Here is a 15,366-nt window from a genome sequence, read left to right on the forward strand (position 1 = left end):
ACCGTTATTCCATGAGCAACTTTTGCTTGTGGCCCGTCATGACCAGGTGAGTTAAAGCGTTCGACTCGTAATCTGAAGGTCGCGGGTTCGAATACCTGGGCCTTTCAGTCGTGGGGGTGTCATAATATTACGGTCAATACCACTATTCGTTGGTAACAGAGTAGTCCAGGAGTTGGCGGTGGGTGGTGATGACTAGTTACTTTCCCTCTAGTCTTACACTGCTGATTTAGGGATGGCTTGCGCAGATAGCCCTCGTGTAGCTTTGCGCGAGATTCAAAAAACGAACATAATTTTTGGAAGTGAACTTATTTCAAACAAGTTTCAGGTGTGATTGTTTTTGTTTTTTTTGTACTTCTTGACGGACCTGATGTAATTTTCAACGATAACTTAATTTTGCTGCGATATAAAACTCGTGTCTCGTCTCTATTTAGACACTGTAACATGGATATATTAATAATAAATGTCATAAAATGACGAATTTAAAACACTTGTTCGTTTTACTCTCTTTTATGTCATCAGTTGAAATTGAGGACATGCCAGAAGAAGGAGGATCCTTAGACATTTCAAACCCAGAAGATTTCTCTGAATCGTATGTTTCTGCAGCACCCACGTTCAGAGGCCACGCACAAGGAGTTGGATCCAGCAATGTGCAGAAGAAGGCTGTTTCACAAAACGTTCTCAGACTGACAGACCTTAGTGACGGTAGCCTTAGAAACGGTTTTCAGTTGACATCAGATATGGCGGTTGGAGCATGCGGTGATGATAATGGAAACGGTTTGGATGAATCACGTGAAAACAATCTTCCTAGAGGTGAAAAGAACGATTCGCGTGTGAACGTGAAATCATGGTTCAATATTAAGAACCAGACGGACGAAGAAGTCCAGAAAGGAGAAACAAACACAGAGAATCTCGGGAAAAGTGATATTTTCCGAGATGAAGGCGAAGAAATGAAATTTGATCAAGACAGGCGCGATCAATCAGATGGTAAGACAAATTAGCGGTATTACGTTTACTTTAATACAGCCAACCTAATAGTAACAAGTGTGACGTTATCGATTCTTGAAAGCCAATATCAAGTTTAAAGTAAGTAAATATTCTATTTTTAGCAGTAAATGTAGGATATTGTTGGAAGTTATTTTGTATCCATTATGAAAAGACTGTATTTCTTGTATTTTGACTTGTGCGTGTGAGACCGACATGATTGTAACTATGTTGTTTTATTTGGTTTAGTACACTAGTTACTGACACGACTGTAACTTTATCGTTATTTTATATTGTTTTGTTTACTTGGTACCGACATGACTGTAACTTTATTGTTGTTTTATATTGTTTAGTTTACTTGGTACCGACATGACTGTAACTTTATTGTTGTTTTATATTGTTTAGTTTACTTGGTACCGACATGACTGTAACTTTATCGTTATTTTATATTGTTTAGTTTACTTGGTACTGACATGATTAACTATGTTGTTGTTTTAATTGGTTTAGTTCACTTGTTACCGACATGACTGTAACTTTATCATTGTTTTATATTGTTTAGTTCACTTGTTACCGACATGACTGTAACTTTATCATTGTTTTATATTGTTTAGTTCACTTGTTACCAACATGACTGTAATTTTATCGTTGCTATATATTGTTTAGTTCACTTGGTACCGACATGACTGTAACTTTATCGTTGTTTTATATTGTTTAGTTCACTTGTTACCAACATGACTGTAATTTTATCGTTGCTATATATTGTTTAGTTCACTTGGTACCGACATGACTGTAACTTTATCGTTGTTATATATATTTTTGTTCACTTGGTACCGACATGATTAACTATGTTGTTGTTTTAATTGGTTTAGTTCACTTGTTACCGAAATGACTGTAACTTTATCGTTATTTTATATTGTTTTGTTCACTTGGAACCTACATGATTGTAAATATGTTGTTTATATTGTTTAGTTCACTTGGTACTGACATGACTGTAACTTTATTGTTGTTTTATATTGTTGAGCTCACTTGGTACCGACATAACTGTAACTTTATCGTTGTTTTATATTGTTTAGTTTACTTGGTACCGACATGACTGTAACTTTATCGTTGTTTTATATTGTTGAGCTCACTTGGTACCGACATGACTGCAACTTTATCGTTGTTTTATATTGTTTAGTTTACTTGGTACCGACATGACTGTAACTTTATCGTTGTTTTATATTGTTTAGTTCACTTGGTACCGACATGACTGTAACTTTATTGTTGTTTTATATTGTTGAGCTCACTTGGTACCGACATGACTGCAACTTTATCGTTGTTTTATATTGTTTAGTTTACTTGGTACCGACATGACTGTAACTTTATCGTTGTTTTATATTGTTTAGTTCACTTGGTACCGACATGACTGTAACTTTATTGTTGTTTTATATTGTTTAGTTCACTTGGTACCGACATGACTGTAACTTTATCGTTGTTTTATATTGTTTAGTTCACTTGGTACCGACATGACTGTAACTTTATTGTTGTTTTATATTGTTTAGTTTACTTGGTACCGACATGACTGTAACTTTATCGTTGTTTTATATTGTTTAGTTCACTTGGTACCGACATGACTGTAACTTTATTGTTGTTTTATATTGTTGAGCTCACTTGGTACCGACATGACTGCAACTTTATCGTTGTTTTATATTGTTTAGTTCACTTGGTACCGACATGACTGTAACTTTATCGTTGTTTTATATTGTTTAGTTCACTTGGTACCGACATGACTGTAACTTTATCGTTGTTTTATATTGTTTAGTTTACTTGGTACCGACATGACTGTAACTTTATCGTTGTTTTATATTGTTGAGCTCACTTGGTACCGACATGACTGCAACTTTATCGTTGTTTTATATTGTTTAGTTTACTTGGTACCGACATGACTGTAACTTTATCGTTGTTTTATATTGTTTAGTTCACTTGGTACCGACATGACTGTAACTTTATTGTTGTTTTATATTGTTTAGTTCACTTGGTATTGACATGACTGTAACTTTATTGTTGTTTTATATTGTTTAGTTCACTTGGTACCGACATGACTAACTTTATCGTTATTTTATATTGTTTAGTTCACTTGGTACCGACATGACTGTAACTTTATCGTTATTTTATATTGTTTAGTTCACTTGGTGCCTACATGATTGTAAATATGTTGTTTTATATTGTTTAGTTCACTTGGTACCGACATGACTGTAACTTTATCGTTATTTGATATTGTTTAGTTCACTTGATACCGACATGACTGTAATTATGTTGTTGCTTTATACTGTTTAGTTCACTTGTTACCGACATGAATGTAATTTTATCGTTATTTTATATTGTTGAGCTCACTTGGTACCGACATGACTGTAACTTTATTGTTGTTTTATATTGTTGAGCTCACTTGGTACCGACATAACTGCAACTTTATCGTTGTTTTATATTGTTTTGTTTACTTGGTACCGACATAACTGCAACTTTATCGTTGTTTTATATTGTGTAGTTCATTTGGTACCGACATGACTGTAACTTTATTGTTGTTTTATATTGTTTAGTTCACTTGGTACCGACATGACTGTAACTTTATCGTTGTTTTATATTGTTTAGTTCCCTTGGTACCGACATGACTGTAACTTTATTGTTGTTTTATATTGTTTAGTTCACTTGGTACCGACATGACTAACTTTATCGTTATTTTATATTGTTTAGTTCACTTGGTACCGACATGACTGTAACTTTATCGTTATTTTATATTGTTTAGTTCACTTGGTGCCTACATGATTGTAAATATGTTGTTTTATATTGTTTAGTTCACTTGGTACCGACATGACTGTAACTTTATCGTTATTTGATATTGTTTAGTTCACTTGATACCGACATGACTGTAATTATGTTGTTGCTTTATACTGTTTAGTTCACTTGTTACCGACATGAATGTAATTTTATCGTTATTTTATATAGTTGAGCTCACTTGGTACCGACATAACTGTAACTTTAGCATTGTTTTATTTTGTTTAGTTCACTTGGTACCGACATAACTGTAACTTTATCATTGTTTTATATAGTTTAGTTTACTTGATACCGACATGACTGTAATTATGTTGTTGCTTTATACTGTTTAGTTCACTTGTTACCGACATGACTGTAATTTTGTTGTTGCTTTATACTGTTTAGTTCACTTGTTACCGACATGACTGTAACTTTATCGTTGTTTTATATTGTTTAGTTCACTTGGTACCGACATGACTGTAATTTTATCGTTGCTATATATTGTTTATTTCACTTGGTACCGACATGACTGTAACTTTATCGTTATTTTATATTGTTGAGCTCACTTGGTACCGACATAACTGTAACTTTATCATTGTTTTATGTTGTTTAGTTCACTTGGTACCGACATGGCTGTAACTTTATTGTTGTTTTATATTGTTTATTTCACTTGGTACCGATATGACTGTAACTTTATCGTTATTTTATATTGTTTAGTTAACTTGGTACCGACATGACTGTAACTTTATCGTTATTTTATATTGTTGAGCTCACTTGGTACCGACATGACTGTAACTTTTTCATTGTTTGATATTGTTTAGTTCACTTGGTACCGACATGACGGTAACTTTATCGTTGTTTTATATTGTTTAGTTCACTTGGTACCGACATGACTGTAACTTTATTGTTGTTTTATATTGTTTAGTTCCCTTGGTACCGACATGACTGTAACTGTATTGTTGTAATCACTTGTAACATTCATGTAGACATGTGAATAAGAAATATCTTCACATACACAGAACATAATAACAACTAATAGTGTCTAATAGTCTCGCTGTAAATATGCAGTGTGGGCGACTAACACTGACCACTGATCTTCGTCTAACAATGTTCATCCTTTGTCGTGTTTTTTTTTTTTTTTAATAACGTTAAACCATTTCGTACAAGAATAATATCTTCTTCCTCTTATAATTTCAAATTAATGTTACACACGTACACAAAGATTAATTTATTATGTATCCAGCTTGCTCAAACGTCAGGCATATACACGGTATTCCACCTTAAGGCACTTTAAGCCTTCAATAAAAATCGACTAGTTGGAGTTTGAAAACGCTTGAAGCGCGTAAGGTATACTTTTGTTGTGGGCTCATTTGAATACCAATTTGATTACCTACGTCATTAATGTCTTACGAGATAAACCTTAAATGAACTTCCGTTTTGCGAAGGGTTTTATTAGATTATCAATTACTCATAGATATATGGAGTTTTTCATTAGTATTGAAAAATAGATGCATCGCCTACCTGTGTGATAGTGAAAAATTACAGACACATCCGTAAGAAGGTTTCTGTATTTACATAATCAGTTTGGTTAGAAATGTGAAGTTTTATTTCACATCCATAATTTTCTCCGTATTTACTTCGGTTGTTATAAATAAATATTTGTAATTTTGTTCATCGAGCGTATCATAATTATTCATCTGGTTCCTTCAAGATAGTGTTTAGTCTGTTCGATTCCAGTGGTTTGAATCAACACACGTTAATGCGTCAGAGCAAGTGGACCTTTGTAGTGAGCAAGAGTTTCATACAGAGTAATGGCGGTGTGGTGTTCAGACAATCTGGTGTCGGACAGATAAAAATATCAAGTATTCATCAGATAAAAATATCAAGTATTCATCAGATAGAAATATCAAGTATTCATCAGATAGAAATATCAAGTATTCATCAGATAAAAATATCAAGTATTCATCAGATAAAAATATCAAGTATTCATCAGATAGAAATATCAAGTATTCATCAGATAAAAATATCAAGTATTCATCAGATAGAAATATCAAGTATTCATCAGATAGAAATATCAAGTATTAGATCAGATAAAAAATATCAAGTATTCATCAGATAGAAATATCAAGTATTCATCAGGTAGAAATATCAAGTATTCATCAGGTAGAAATATCAAGTACTCATCAGATAAAAATATCAAGTATTCATCAGATAGAAATATCAAGTATTCATCAGATAGAAATATCAAGTATTCATCAGATAAAAATATCAAGTATTCATCAGATAGAAATATCAAGTATTCATCAGATAGAAATATCAAGTATTCATCAGATAAAAATATCAAGTATTCATCAGATAGAAATATCAAGTATTCATCAGATAAAAATATCAAGTATTCATTAAATATGGGTTTTGAAAATGCTATACGAATAAAAGTTTTGGGGAACGCGGAAAGCGGAAGTAGACAAGCGACACAAGTGAGCAAAAAAGCATTATCAAGCCCACCCTAAAGTGTAGGCACAGACACATAGTCAAACTGGTACAGACTTCAATTGGATGCCATTCCCGTATGTAACATTTAAGGATCCCATTAACGACGTTCGGGATTTTTAAGTAAACATTTGGAAATATATTATCAGAATAAATCTGAATACAGTTATAATAAAACATTTACACTCTCAACTAGTTGTGGAAGGTGATAGTGTTATACACATATGTTGACAACTGGTTAACGATCTTTAGTGTGAAACTACCAATTTTAACAAACATTGTAATGGTGTTTCACACAAGTGTTGACTAACGGTTAACGACCTTTAGTGTGAAAATAACAATTTTAACAAATATGATGATAATATTGACTTTATATAAAAATATATAAAATTATTCCCTTTGGTTACTTCTCTCTTTGAAAGAAATGCCACAGTGAAATATATAATTATTCTCTTTGGTTACTTCCCTCTTTGAAAGAAATGCCACAGTGAAATACATAATTATTCCCTTTGGTTACTTCCCTCTTTGAAAGAAATGCCACAGTGAAATATATAATTATTTCCTTTGGTTACTTCCCTCTTTGAAAGAAATGCCACAGTGAAATATATAATTATTTCCTTTGGTTACTTCCCTCTTTGAAAGAAATGCCACAGTGAAATATATAATTATTTCCTTTGGTTACTTCCCTCTTTGAAAGAAATGCCACAGTGAAATATATACTTATTTCTTTGGGTTACCTGTTTCCTTGAAAGGAATGCCACAGTAAAATATATAATTATCCCCTTTTGTTACCTGTCTCCTTGAAATGAATGCCACAGTGAAATATATAATTATTTCTTTGTGTTACTTCCCTCTTTGAAAGAAATGCCACAGTGAAATATATAATTATTCCCTTTGGATACCTGTCTCCTTGAAAGGAATGCCACAGTGAAATATATAATTATTCCCTTTGGATACCTGTCTCCTTGAAAGGAATGCCACAGTAAAGTATATAATTATTCCCTTTGGTTACTTCACTCTTTGAAAGAAATGCCACAGTAAAATATATAATTATTCCCTTTTGTTACCTGTCTCCTTGAAATGAATGCAACAGTGAAATATATAATTATTTCTTTGGGTTACCTGTTTCCTTGAAAGGAATGCCACAGTAAAATATATAATTATTTCCTTTGGTTACTTCCCTCTTTGAAAGAAATGCCACAGTGAAATATATAATTATTCCCTTTGGATACCTGTCTCCTTGAAAGGAATGCCACAGTAAAGTATATAATTATTCCCTTTGGTTACTTCACTCTTTGAAAGAAATGCCACAGTAAAATATATAATTATTCCCTTTTGTTACCTGTCTCCTTGAAATGAATGCCACAGTGAAATATATAATTATTTCTTTGGGTTATCTGTTTCCTTGAAAGGAATGCCACAGTAAAATATATAATTATTCACTTTGGTTACTTCACTCTTTGAAAGAAATGCCACAGTAAAATATATAATTATTCCCTTTTGTTACCTGTTTCATTGAAAGAAATGCCACAGTGAAATATATAATTATTTCCTTTGGTTACCTGTTTCATTGAAGTTTCATTGAAAGAAATGCCACAGTGAAATATATAATTATTTCCTTTGGTTACTTCCCTCTTTGAAAGAAATGCCACAGTGAAATATATAATTATTCCCATTGGATATCTGTCTCCTTGAAAGGAATGCCACAGTAAAGTGTATAATTATTCCCTTTGGTTACTTCACTCTTTGAAAGAAATGCCACAGTGAAATATATAATTATTTCCTTTGGTTACTTCTCTCTTTGAAAGAAATGCAACAGTGAAATATATAATTATTCCCTTTGGTTACCTGTTTCATTGAAGTTTCATTGAAAGAAATGCCACAGTGAAATATATAATTATTTCCTTTGGTTACTTCTCTCTTTGAAAGAAATGCCACAGTGAAATATATAATTATTCCCTTTGGTTACCTGTTTCATTGAAGTTTCATTGAAAGAAATGCCACAGTGAAATATATAATTATTTCCTTTGGTTACTTCTCTCTTTGAAAGAAATGCCACAGTGAAATATATAATTATTCCCTTTGGATACCTGTCTCCTTGAAAGGAATGCCACAGTAAAGTATATAATTATTCCCTTTGGTTACTTCCCTCTTTGAAAGAAATGCCACAGTAAAATATATAATTATTCCCTTTTGTTACCTGTCTCCTTGAAATGAATGCCACAGTGAAATATATAATTATTTCTTTGGGTTACCTGTTTCCTTGAAAGGAATGCCACAGTAAAATATATAATTATTTCTTTGGGTTACCTGTTTCCTTGAAAGGAATGCCACAGTAAAATATATAATTATTCCCTTGGGTTACCTGTTTTTTGAAAGAAATCCCACATTAAAAAATATAATTTTTCCCTATTTCTACATGTTTCCTTTATCTAAGGTCCGGCATGGCCAGGTGGTTAAGACACTCGACTCGTAATCCGAGGGTCACGGGTTCGCATCCCCGTCGTACCAAACATGCTCGCCTTTTCAGCCGTAGGAGCGTAATAATGTGATGGTCAATGCCACTATTCGTTGGTAAAAGAGTAGCCCAAGGGTTGGCACTGGGTGGTGATGACCAGCTGCTTTTCCTTTAGTCTTACACTGCTAAATTAGGGACGGCTAGCGCAGATAACCCTCGAGTAGCTTTGCGCGAAATTTAAAAACCAACAAACAAAGCGTAAGAAATATATATTTATATTTAATTAGTTGCGTTAATGGACAGGTTGATGTTTTGGTGTCACTATATATATATATATATATATATATATATATATATATTATTTTGAACGGAAGTTGTTATTATTATAGCATATGTAAGCTCTAGTCATATAATTTTATAAATAATGAAATTGCGATTCACGTAATCTTTGTCTCTATCAATTTGTCATTCGGAGCAAAGAAATCTTTTGTATATTCTTGTAGGTTCTGATACCAATAGATACGTACCAAACAAAGGAACTGAATTACGGAGTAGGTTCTGATACCAATAGATACGTACCAAACAAAGGAACTGAATTACGGGTAGGTTCTGATACCAATAAATACGTACCAAACAAAGGAACTGAATTACGGGTAGGTTCTGATACCAATAAATACGTACCAAACAAAGGAACTGAATTACGGGTAGGTTCTGATACCAGTAAATACGTACCAAACAAAGGAACTGAATTCCTTCTCTGGTTTTATGGCTTTTTTTTGTTGATAAAACATTAATAATAAATAACTGAATTTAGATTTTACCATCGGTTTTATAGTGCACCGACAACCTCAAAGTAGAGGATGTGTTTTGAATGTAACGTGTCACGAATTGTGAATTCTCGAATTTTCCATTCACGCGCTATTAACAATAAGCCTATAAAAAATAAAACAGCGTACCAGATATTATGGTGTTACTATAGTATGTTTAATTTTCCGTATTATAGTATTAATAAATTAAAAAATACTCAAAGTATTTTCTCCCCCCCCCCACGTTAAAAGTAATTTTTCTGTAAAGTCGTGACTCTCGATTTTAGTCTATTAGTGTCTAATTTTACCACCAGATCACGTAACTACCTACGCGTGTTGTTTGAAGCTGTCGATGTTTACGTGCGCAAGTTCGAAATCGCAACTGAATTTTCTTTCTGTTATTTGCATATTATTTACTAATTTCTAATAGTCTTGCATTAATATTCAAAGTATAATATTGTTATTATTATTATATTAAAAGTAGCAGTCTCCTGTAGACTCAGCGGTAACTTTGAAGACTTACAATGTTAAAAATTGGAATAGGCAGAACAAGAATTCTCTTGCATAGCTTTGTCCTTTTATTTTATTTTCTACTTTATGACATTCACATTCCTTCCAAGAGGTGTCGCTTTTGTATTTGATCTGCTGCTTCGCTCTAAAATAACATTGACATTCTTATGAATATAACATGGAGGAAGAGGTTTCGTCCACCTGATCCTCCTGGGTATTCAAAAATTTACAAACCCAAATACCCACACAGAAAAAGCGAAGCGAGTATAACATGTTAGTGCATAAAAAACGTTTAAAACCTTATACAGGTAACACATTGTGACCGACAGACATACCCTTTCCTAAAACTTGTAACAGATATATATACCCACAAACACTTCCGTTCCAGTATATATTACACGTTAACATGACAACTGTTCACACGTTTCTACGTATAACACATTATATACATAAATATTTTATTGCTGTGTTTATATAACACATTAGTTATTGTGGATTCTCTTTCTCAAACATATAACACCCACAAACACTTACTTGTAGCACACTGTTATACCTATAGGCATACAAATTCTTTCCTACATATAACGCATTATTGTGTTACCTTCAAGCAAATCTGTATTGTATATCATTAACTGTGATACCTTCGTACACTAAACACATAACACGTTAACACCATGAATATTCCCTTTCGTTTATATTAACACCCACGAGCAGGTCCGGCATGGCCAGGTGGGTTAAGGCGTTCGACTCGTAATCTGAGGGTCCGGGTTCGAATCCCGGTCGCACCAAACATGCTCGCCATTTCAGCCTTGGGGACGTAATAATGTGACGGTCAATCGCACTATTCGTTGGTAAAAGAGTAGCCCAAGAGGTGGCGGTGGGTGGTGATGACTAGCTGACTTTCCTCTGGTCTTACACTGCAAAATTAAGAACGGCTAGCGCAGATAGACTTCGAGTAGCTTTGCGCGAAATTAAAAAAAAACAAACCCACGAGCAATCCTTTTCCCATACAACATTTACCGTAAAGTCTTTCGTATTTAATGAACATCAGACTCAATAAAAAAAATACAATTTCCGAAGCCTACTGTAGCTGTACTTTCACTGTTTATTGGGCTCGAGCTGTTGTATTTTTATCTTACTTTCACAGAAACCAGAAGTCCGCTATTATCACACATAATAGACTTTTCTTAACGACGACTCTAATGACACATGGAAACAGGCGTCTGTTCCAAAGATAAAATCCATTAGCTTAATCCGCGGCATTTCCATTTCTTCAACGAGCCAGATCATTTTGATTCAGAGAGGCTGTTTTCTGTTTGCATGTTTGCTCTCTCAGTGAAGACTTTCCACAATATGAATTTTGAAGAGAGGAGGGATCATGAAATTTAATGAGACTGTCGGAGGACTCAGTCTTTAATGTTACTCGCCAGTGGAGAGTCAGCGCTTAATGGAAATTATTTATAGTCTTAAAGTAAAATAATACGGGAAGTCTTATATATGTATCTCATTGTTATATCGTTGGGGTAGTTACTGTCAAATAACACAGCCGTTTCTAAGCTTAGTGAATTTTACTTCATTTTAAGGGGACGAATGTGTGTGTGTATGTAAAATCTTGTTTACGGAGAAACTAGCTTTTCTATAAATTATAATAACTTCAGGCTAAGGACTGATTTAGTGGGGTTTATGTGCAACTAAACTGAACAGGTGTTTTGTATCTTAAAAGAGTTAGTTCCAAGTTGTTTTATCTCCATTATTCGGGCTCCTATACCTTCAGGAAATTAAGTATTTTAAAATATTTCTTACACGTGAATCGTCAAACTCTATTTGTTTCATTTTCAATGAGGAGCAGGGCTTGGCTATGTAACTAGCGTGGCTGTAGTGTAACTCTGGGGCTCGAGGTTAGAGCCTCATTTATTTCAAAATGCGCTTCATATGTGGGAACGGTGGGTGCTTTATAACAATGGTATTCAACCGACTTATATATTCAAGAGAGCAACTCAAGAGTAGGCAGTTGGTAATATTGACTTACTGACTTCCCTCTGATGGCTTCCGAATTGGGGATGGATATGCGCAGATGGCCCTCGTGTATCTCTGCGCAAAAAACTGAACCATTAAGTTCTAATTCGTGTAAAATATGAATAATTGAAACAGCAGTTTGAGATTCATTTTAATCTTGCTTATGTGCTGTTTAACTATTGGTCTGCTTATGCAGTTGTTTACGTGTGCCCTAGAATAATATGATGCTTCAACTACGACTCCGTGTGAGCTTACAACGATGGGCATGTTTCTTTTTGTTCTCAGGTCCTTCGTAGAATGTAACGAGAATTTGACAAAGTGTGAACTCCATCGCTTTGAGTACCTCGATAGGTCGGTCGTAAGTTTAGGACCAACGATGCTAAAATATGGGACTTGATTTCCCATGATGGACAGAGTGCAGATAGCCCATTTTGTAACCTTCCACTTTAACCTGTTGACTGCCAAGTATTTCAGCTGCTACGATACAACTCTAATGCTTCTTTATTTTGTAACTTTTTCGTAACGCCATTTTGGATCGAAAGTGAAACAATTTGTAAGTAGGTCAAATGCATGTATGGTGCTGACATCTAGCGTTGAAGTTAGGTATTTTCGAGAACGAATTAACTCATCCGTGGCACTGTGTAACCAATCGGCTTAGACGAGTTATTTCGTCTACGGCACTGAACAGGTTAACGAAACGTAGAAAAAAAATAATTTTAACGTCCTTTAACCATTTAGTTTAATTGAGTTTGACTTTCAGTAATATCAAACTATCTATTTTTTGACGTTCATAACTATTAAGATTAGAAATCATTGTTTCACCATTTAACGACATTTTCGGCCGTAAACCTAAAAACATATTACGAGGATCGACTAGTCTAGAAGATTTAGGGTGGTCCTAAATACATATAATAATTCAAAACAATCTCTAGTAAAAGTATGATTAAAGCAGATATGTTAAACATTCCATTGGTCACAGTACAAACTACAAAAACACTAGTTACTGTCTTTAAACACTATCGTAGATTTAACGTTCATGGAAAGTAGTTCTATATTGTTTTTGCTGCTAAATTTGTCCTTGATAGTGGTAAATGTAACAGTTCATACTTTAAACGAAGTTTGTAAAACATAATCCTTGATTGTTTTAGCTACTGTATTGTGTTTATCGTTATCAATAAAGCATTTATTAGTCAGAACGATAAAGGGTTAGACACGTTTTAAGTGTAACCATTAGATTTATTATCATAAGTTATAAGTTTTACGTAAAGACTTTGAGCCTGTGTTCTTAAATACATTTCTAATTAAAATCTAGTTGACTGGACGGAAATAACCTGTTGTATATAAACGTAAGTATAGAGGGCCACATTTCGAAAGCCTGTTTGAAGACAGTGGATCTTCTTAAGGACGAGAAACCCACTTGAAATAAAAATGTATCTCGGAACGGCTGGTATGGGTATTAACACTTTTATTGATAAGGATAGAAACACATTCACACGTTTTAAACACTGAAAATCAAATAAACACAACATAACCATCAAAACACCCAGATATTAAGTAGGGAAACAAATATAAACAAACGGAAAAATCAAAGAAGCCCTAAAACAGCAACTAAAACCAAAATTAAACCAATACGAAGGAACATCTTTATACCTATACAAATTAATAACCTAACATCCAACTGCAACGCCCTCTACAATCCCGTACCCGTTTATACTTTCGTTTCTGAGACATGTGTTGTCCGTAAACGGTCCCATTCAAATTCTCTCTTTCTTAACCTGAAGATGACCTAGGAAGGTCGGAACGTTGTATTCTTCATATCAATAACAGTGTTAATACCCATACCAGCCGTTCTGAGATACATGAAGATGACAGACTTTCGAAACGTTGTCCTTTAGAGCTGCGTTTTTTCAACAGACAGTTGTCGTCCATTCACTCAGTTGTTTTCTGAATACACTACTTAAATAATCTATCAAAGAATACGGTTTATATCATATTTCTAAAAGCGTTCGAAGGAGCTGCTTGGAGTCAGTTGAGTTCGAGAATCATTCCAAACTTTCATATTTACGTATTTTTTAAAGTTATTCATTCAGTTAAAAACTTAAGTTCACTTTAATTGTATTGTAAACAGTAGTATTTGAAATTCAATATTTATTCAGCATTTTTATATGTATAATTGATTTTAACTTCCTATCAGAGTAAGATGTATACCTACTTAAAGCGAAATTAAGAATTCATCTATTAATGAGTGTATGTAATTAAAATACTTTTCTTCATCCTTACTTATAAAGAACATATATAATGCAAAGACCTTGCATGGCCAGGTGGTTAGGTCGGTCGACTCGTAATATGAAGGTCTCAGGTTCGAAAATTTGTCGCTTCAAACATGCTCGCTCTTTAAGCCGTGGGGGCGTTATATTGTGAAGGTCAATCCCACTCTTCATTGGTAAAAGAGTAGCTCAAGCGTTGGCGGTGGGTGCTGATGACTAGCTGCCTTCCCTCTAGCTTTCACTGCTAGATTAGGGACGGCTAGCGCAGATAACCCTCTTGTAGCTTTGCGCGAAATTCAAAAACAAACAAATAAATATAATGCATAGTTTCATCAGTCAGGCGTCCTCGCTGGTTGTGATACTATAGGCGTTAAACCTAATAATATATTAACGTCTGACAACAGTTAACTACTTTTAAATAGTGCGTTTAGAATTGTTACTGTACTTTCAAAATACGCAGATTTTATTTCGTTGTGTTCAAATCGTTGGCACTGACTTCATAGGGTCAAGCGTGGCCAAGGGGTTAGCGTGTAAGGACTGTAAATCTAAAGGTTCGTGGTTCAAATCCTACCTGTTGTAAGCATTCACTCAGCACTTAGGGACCCTGGATTCACTATAACAGTGACAGTCCAATTCTACTATTCGATCTCACGAGATCAGCCCAAAAGTTGGCGATGTGTGCTTTTGACTAACTGGTCTTCTTGCTAGCGTGTCATTTTAAAATTGACGGTTATTGGTAGATAGCACTTGTGTAGCTTTCACAGATGCACAGTTAACACAATGATCATTTTATCAGTTGTTCAAGACGGAGCTAAGATTATCTGACTGTTAGTCAGAACGTACGTCAGAAGTATAGTTTCAAATTAATAAGCAGACAACGTTATTAGGGCCGTGTAATTTCATATCTGTGTCGTCCTGAAAACAATAATTAAATTAAAATTCGAATGTGCAATACTTCTGTTGTTTTATGAAACATTATAAATTTAAAATGTTTCTCATTCATTACGAATGCATTATCAGTGGACTCAGGGCCCTACACGACTCTGCT

The 15,366-nt window shown here is 34.0% G+C and overlaps 1 protein-coding gene across 1 annotated transcript; it reads left to right on the forward strand.

The window, feature by feature from the left end:
* Positions 1–525: 525 nt before the first annotated feature.
* Positions 526–13,499, forward strand: LOC143224146 (uncharacterized). Its single transcript, XM_076452593.1, has 2 exons — positions 526–984; positions 12,337–13,499. Exons 1-2 carry the CDS (start codon positions 534–536, stop codon positions 12,345–12,347), a joined length of 462 nt encoding a protein of 153 aa, XP_076308708.1. The 5' UTR covers positions 526–533; the 3' UTR covers positions 12,348–13,499.
* The last annotated feature ends 1,867 nt before the right edge of the window (positions 13,500–15,366 follow it).

The sequence above is a fragment of the Tachypleus tridentatus genome, chromosome 8, assembly GCF_004210375.1.
Source record: "Tachypleus tridentatus isolate NWPU-2018 chromosome 8, ASM421037v1, whole genome shotgun sequence".
NCBI lineage: Eukaryota > Metazoa > Arthropoda > Merostomata > Xiphosura > Limulidae > Tachypleus > Tachypleus tridentatus.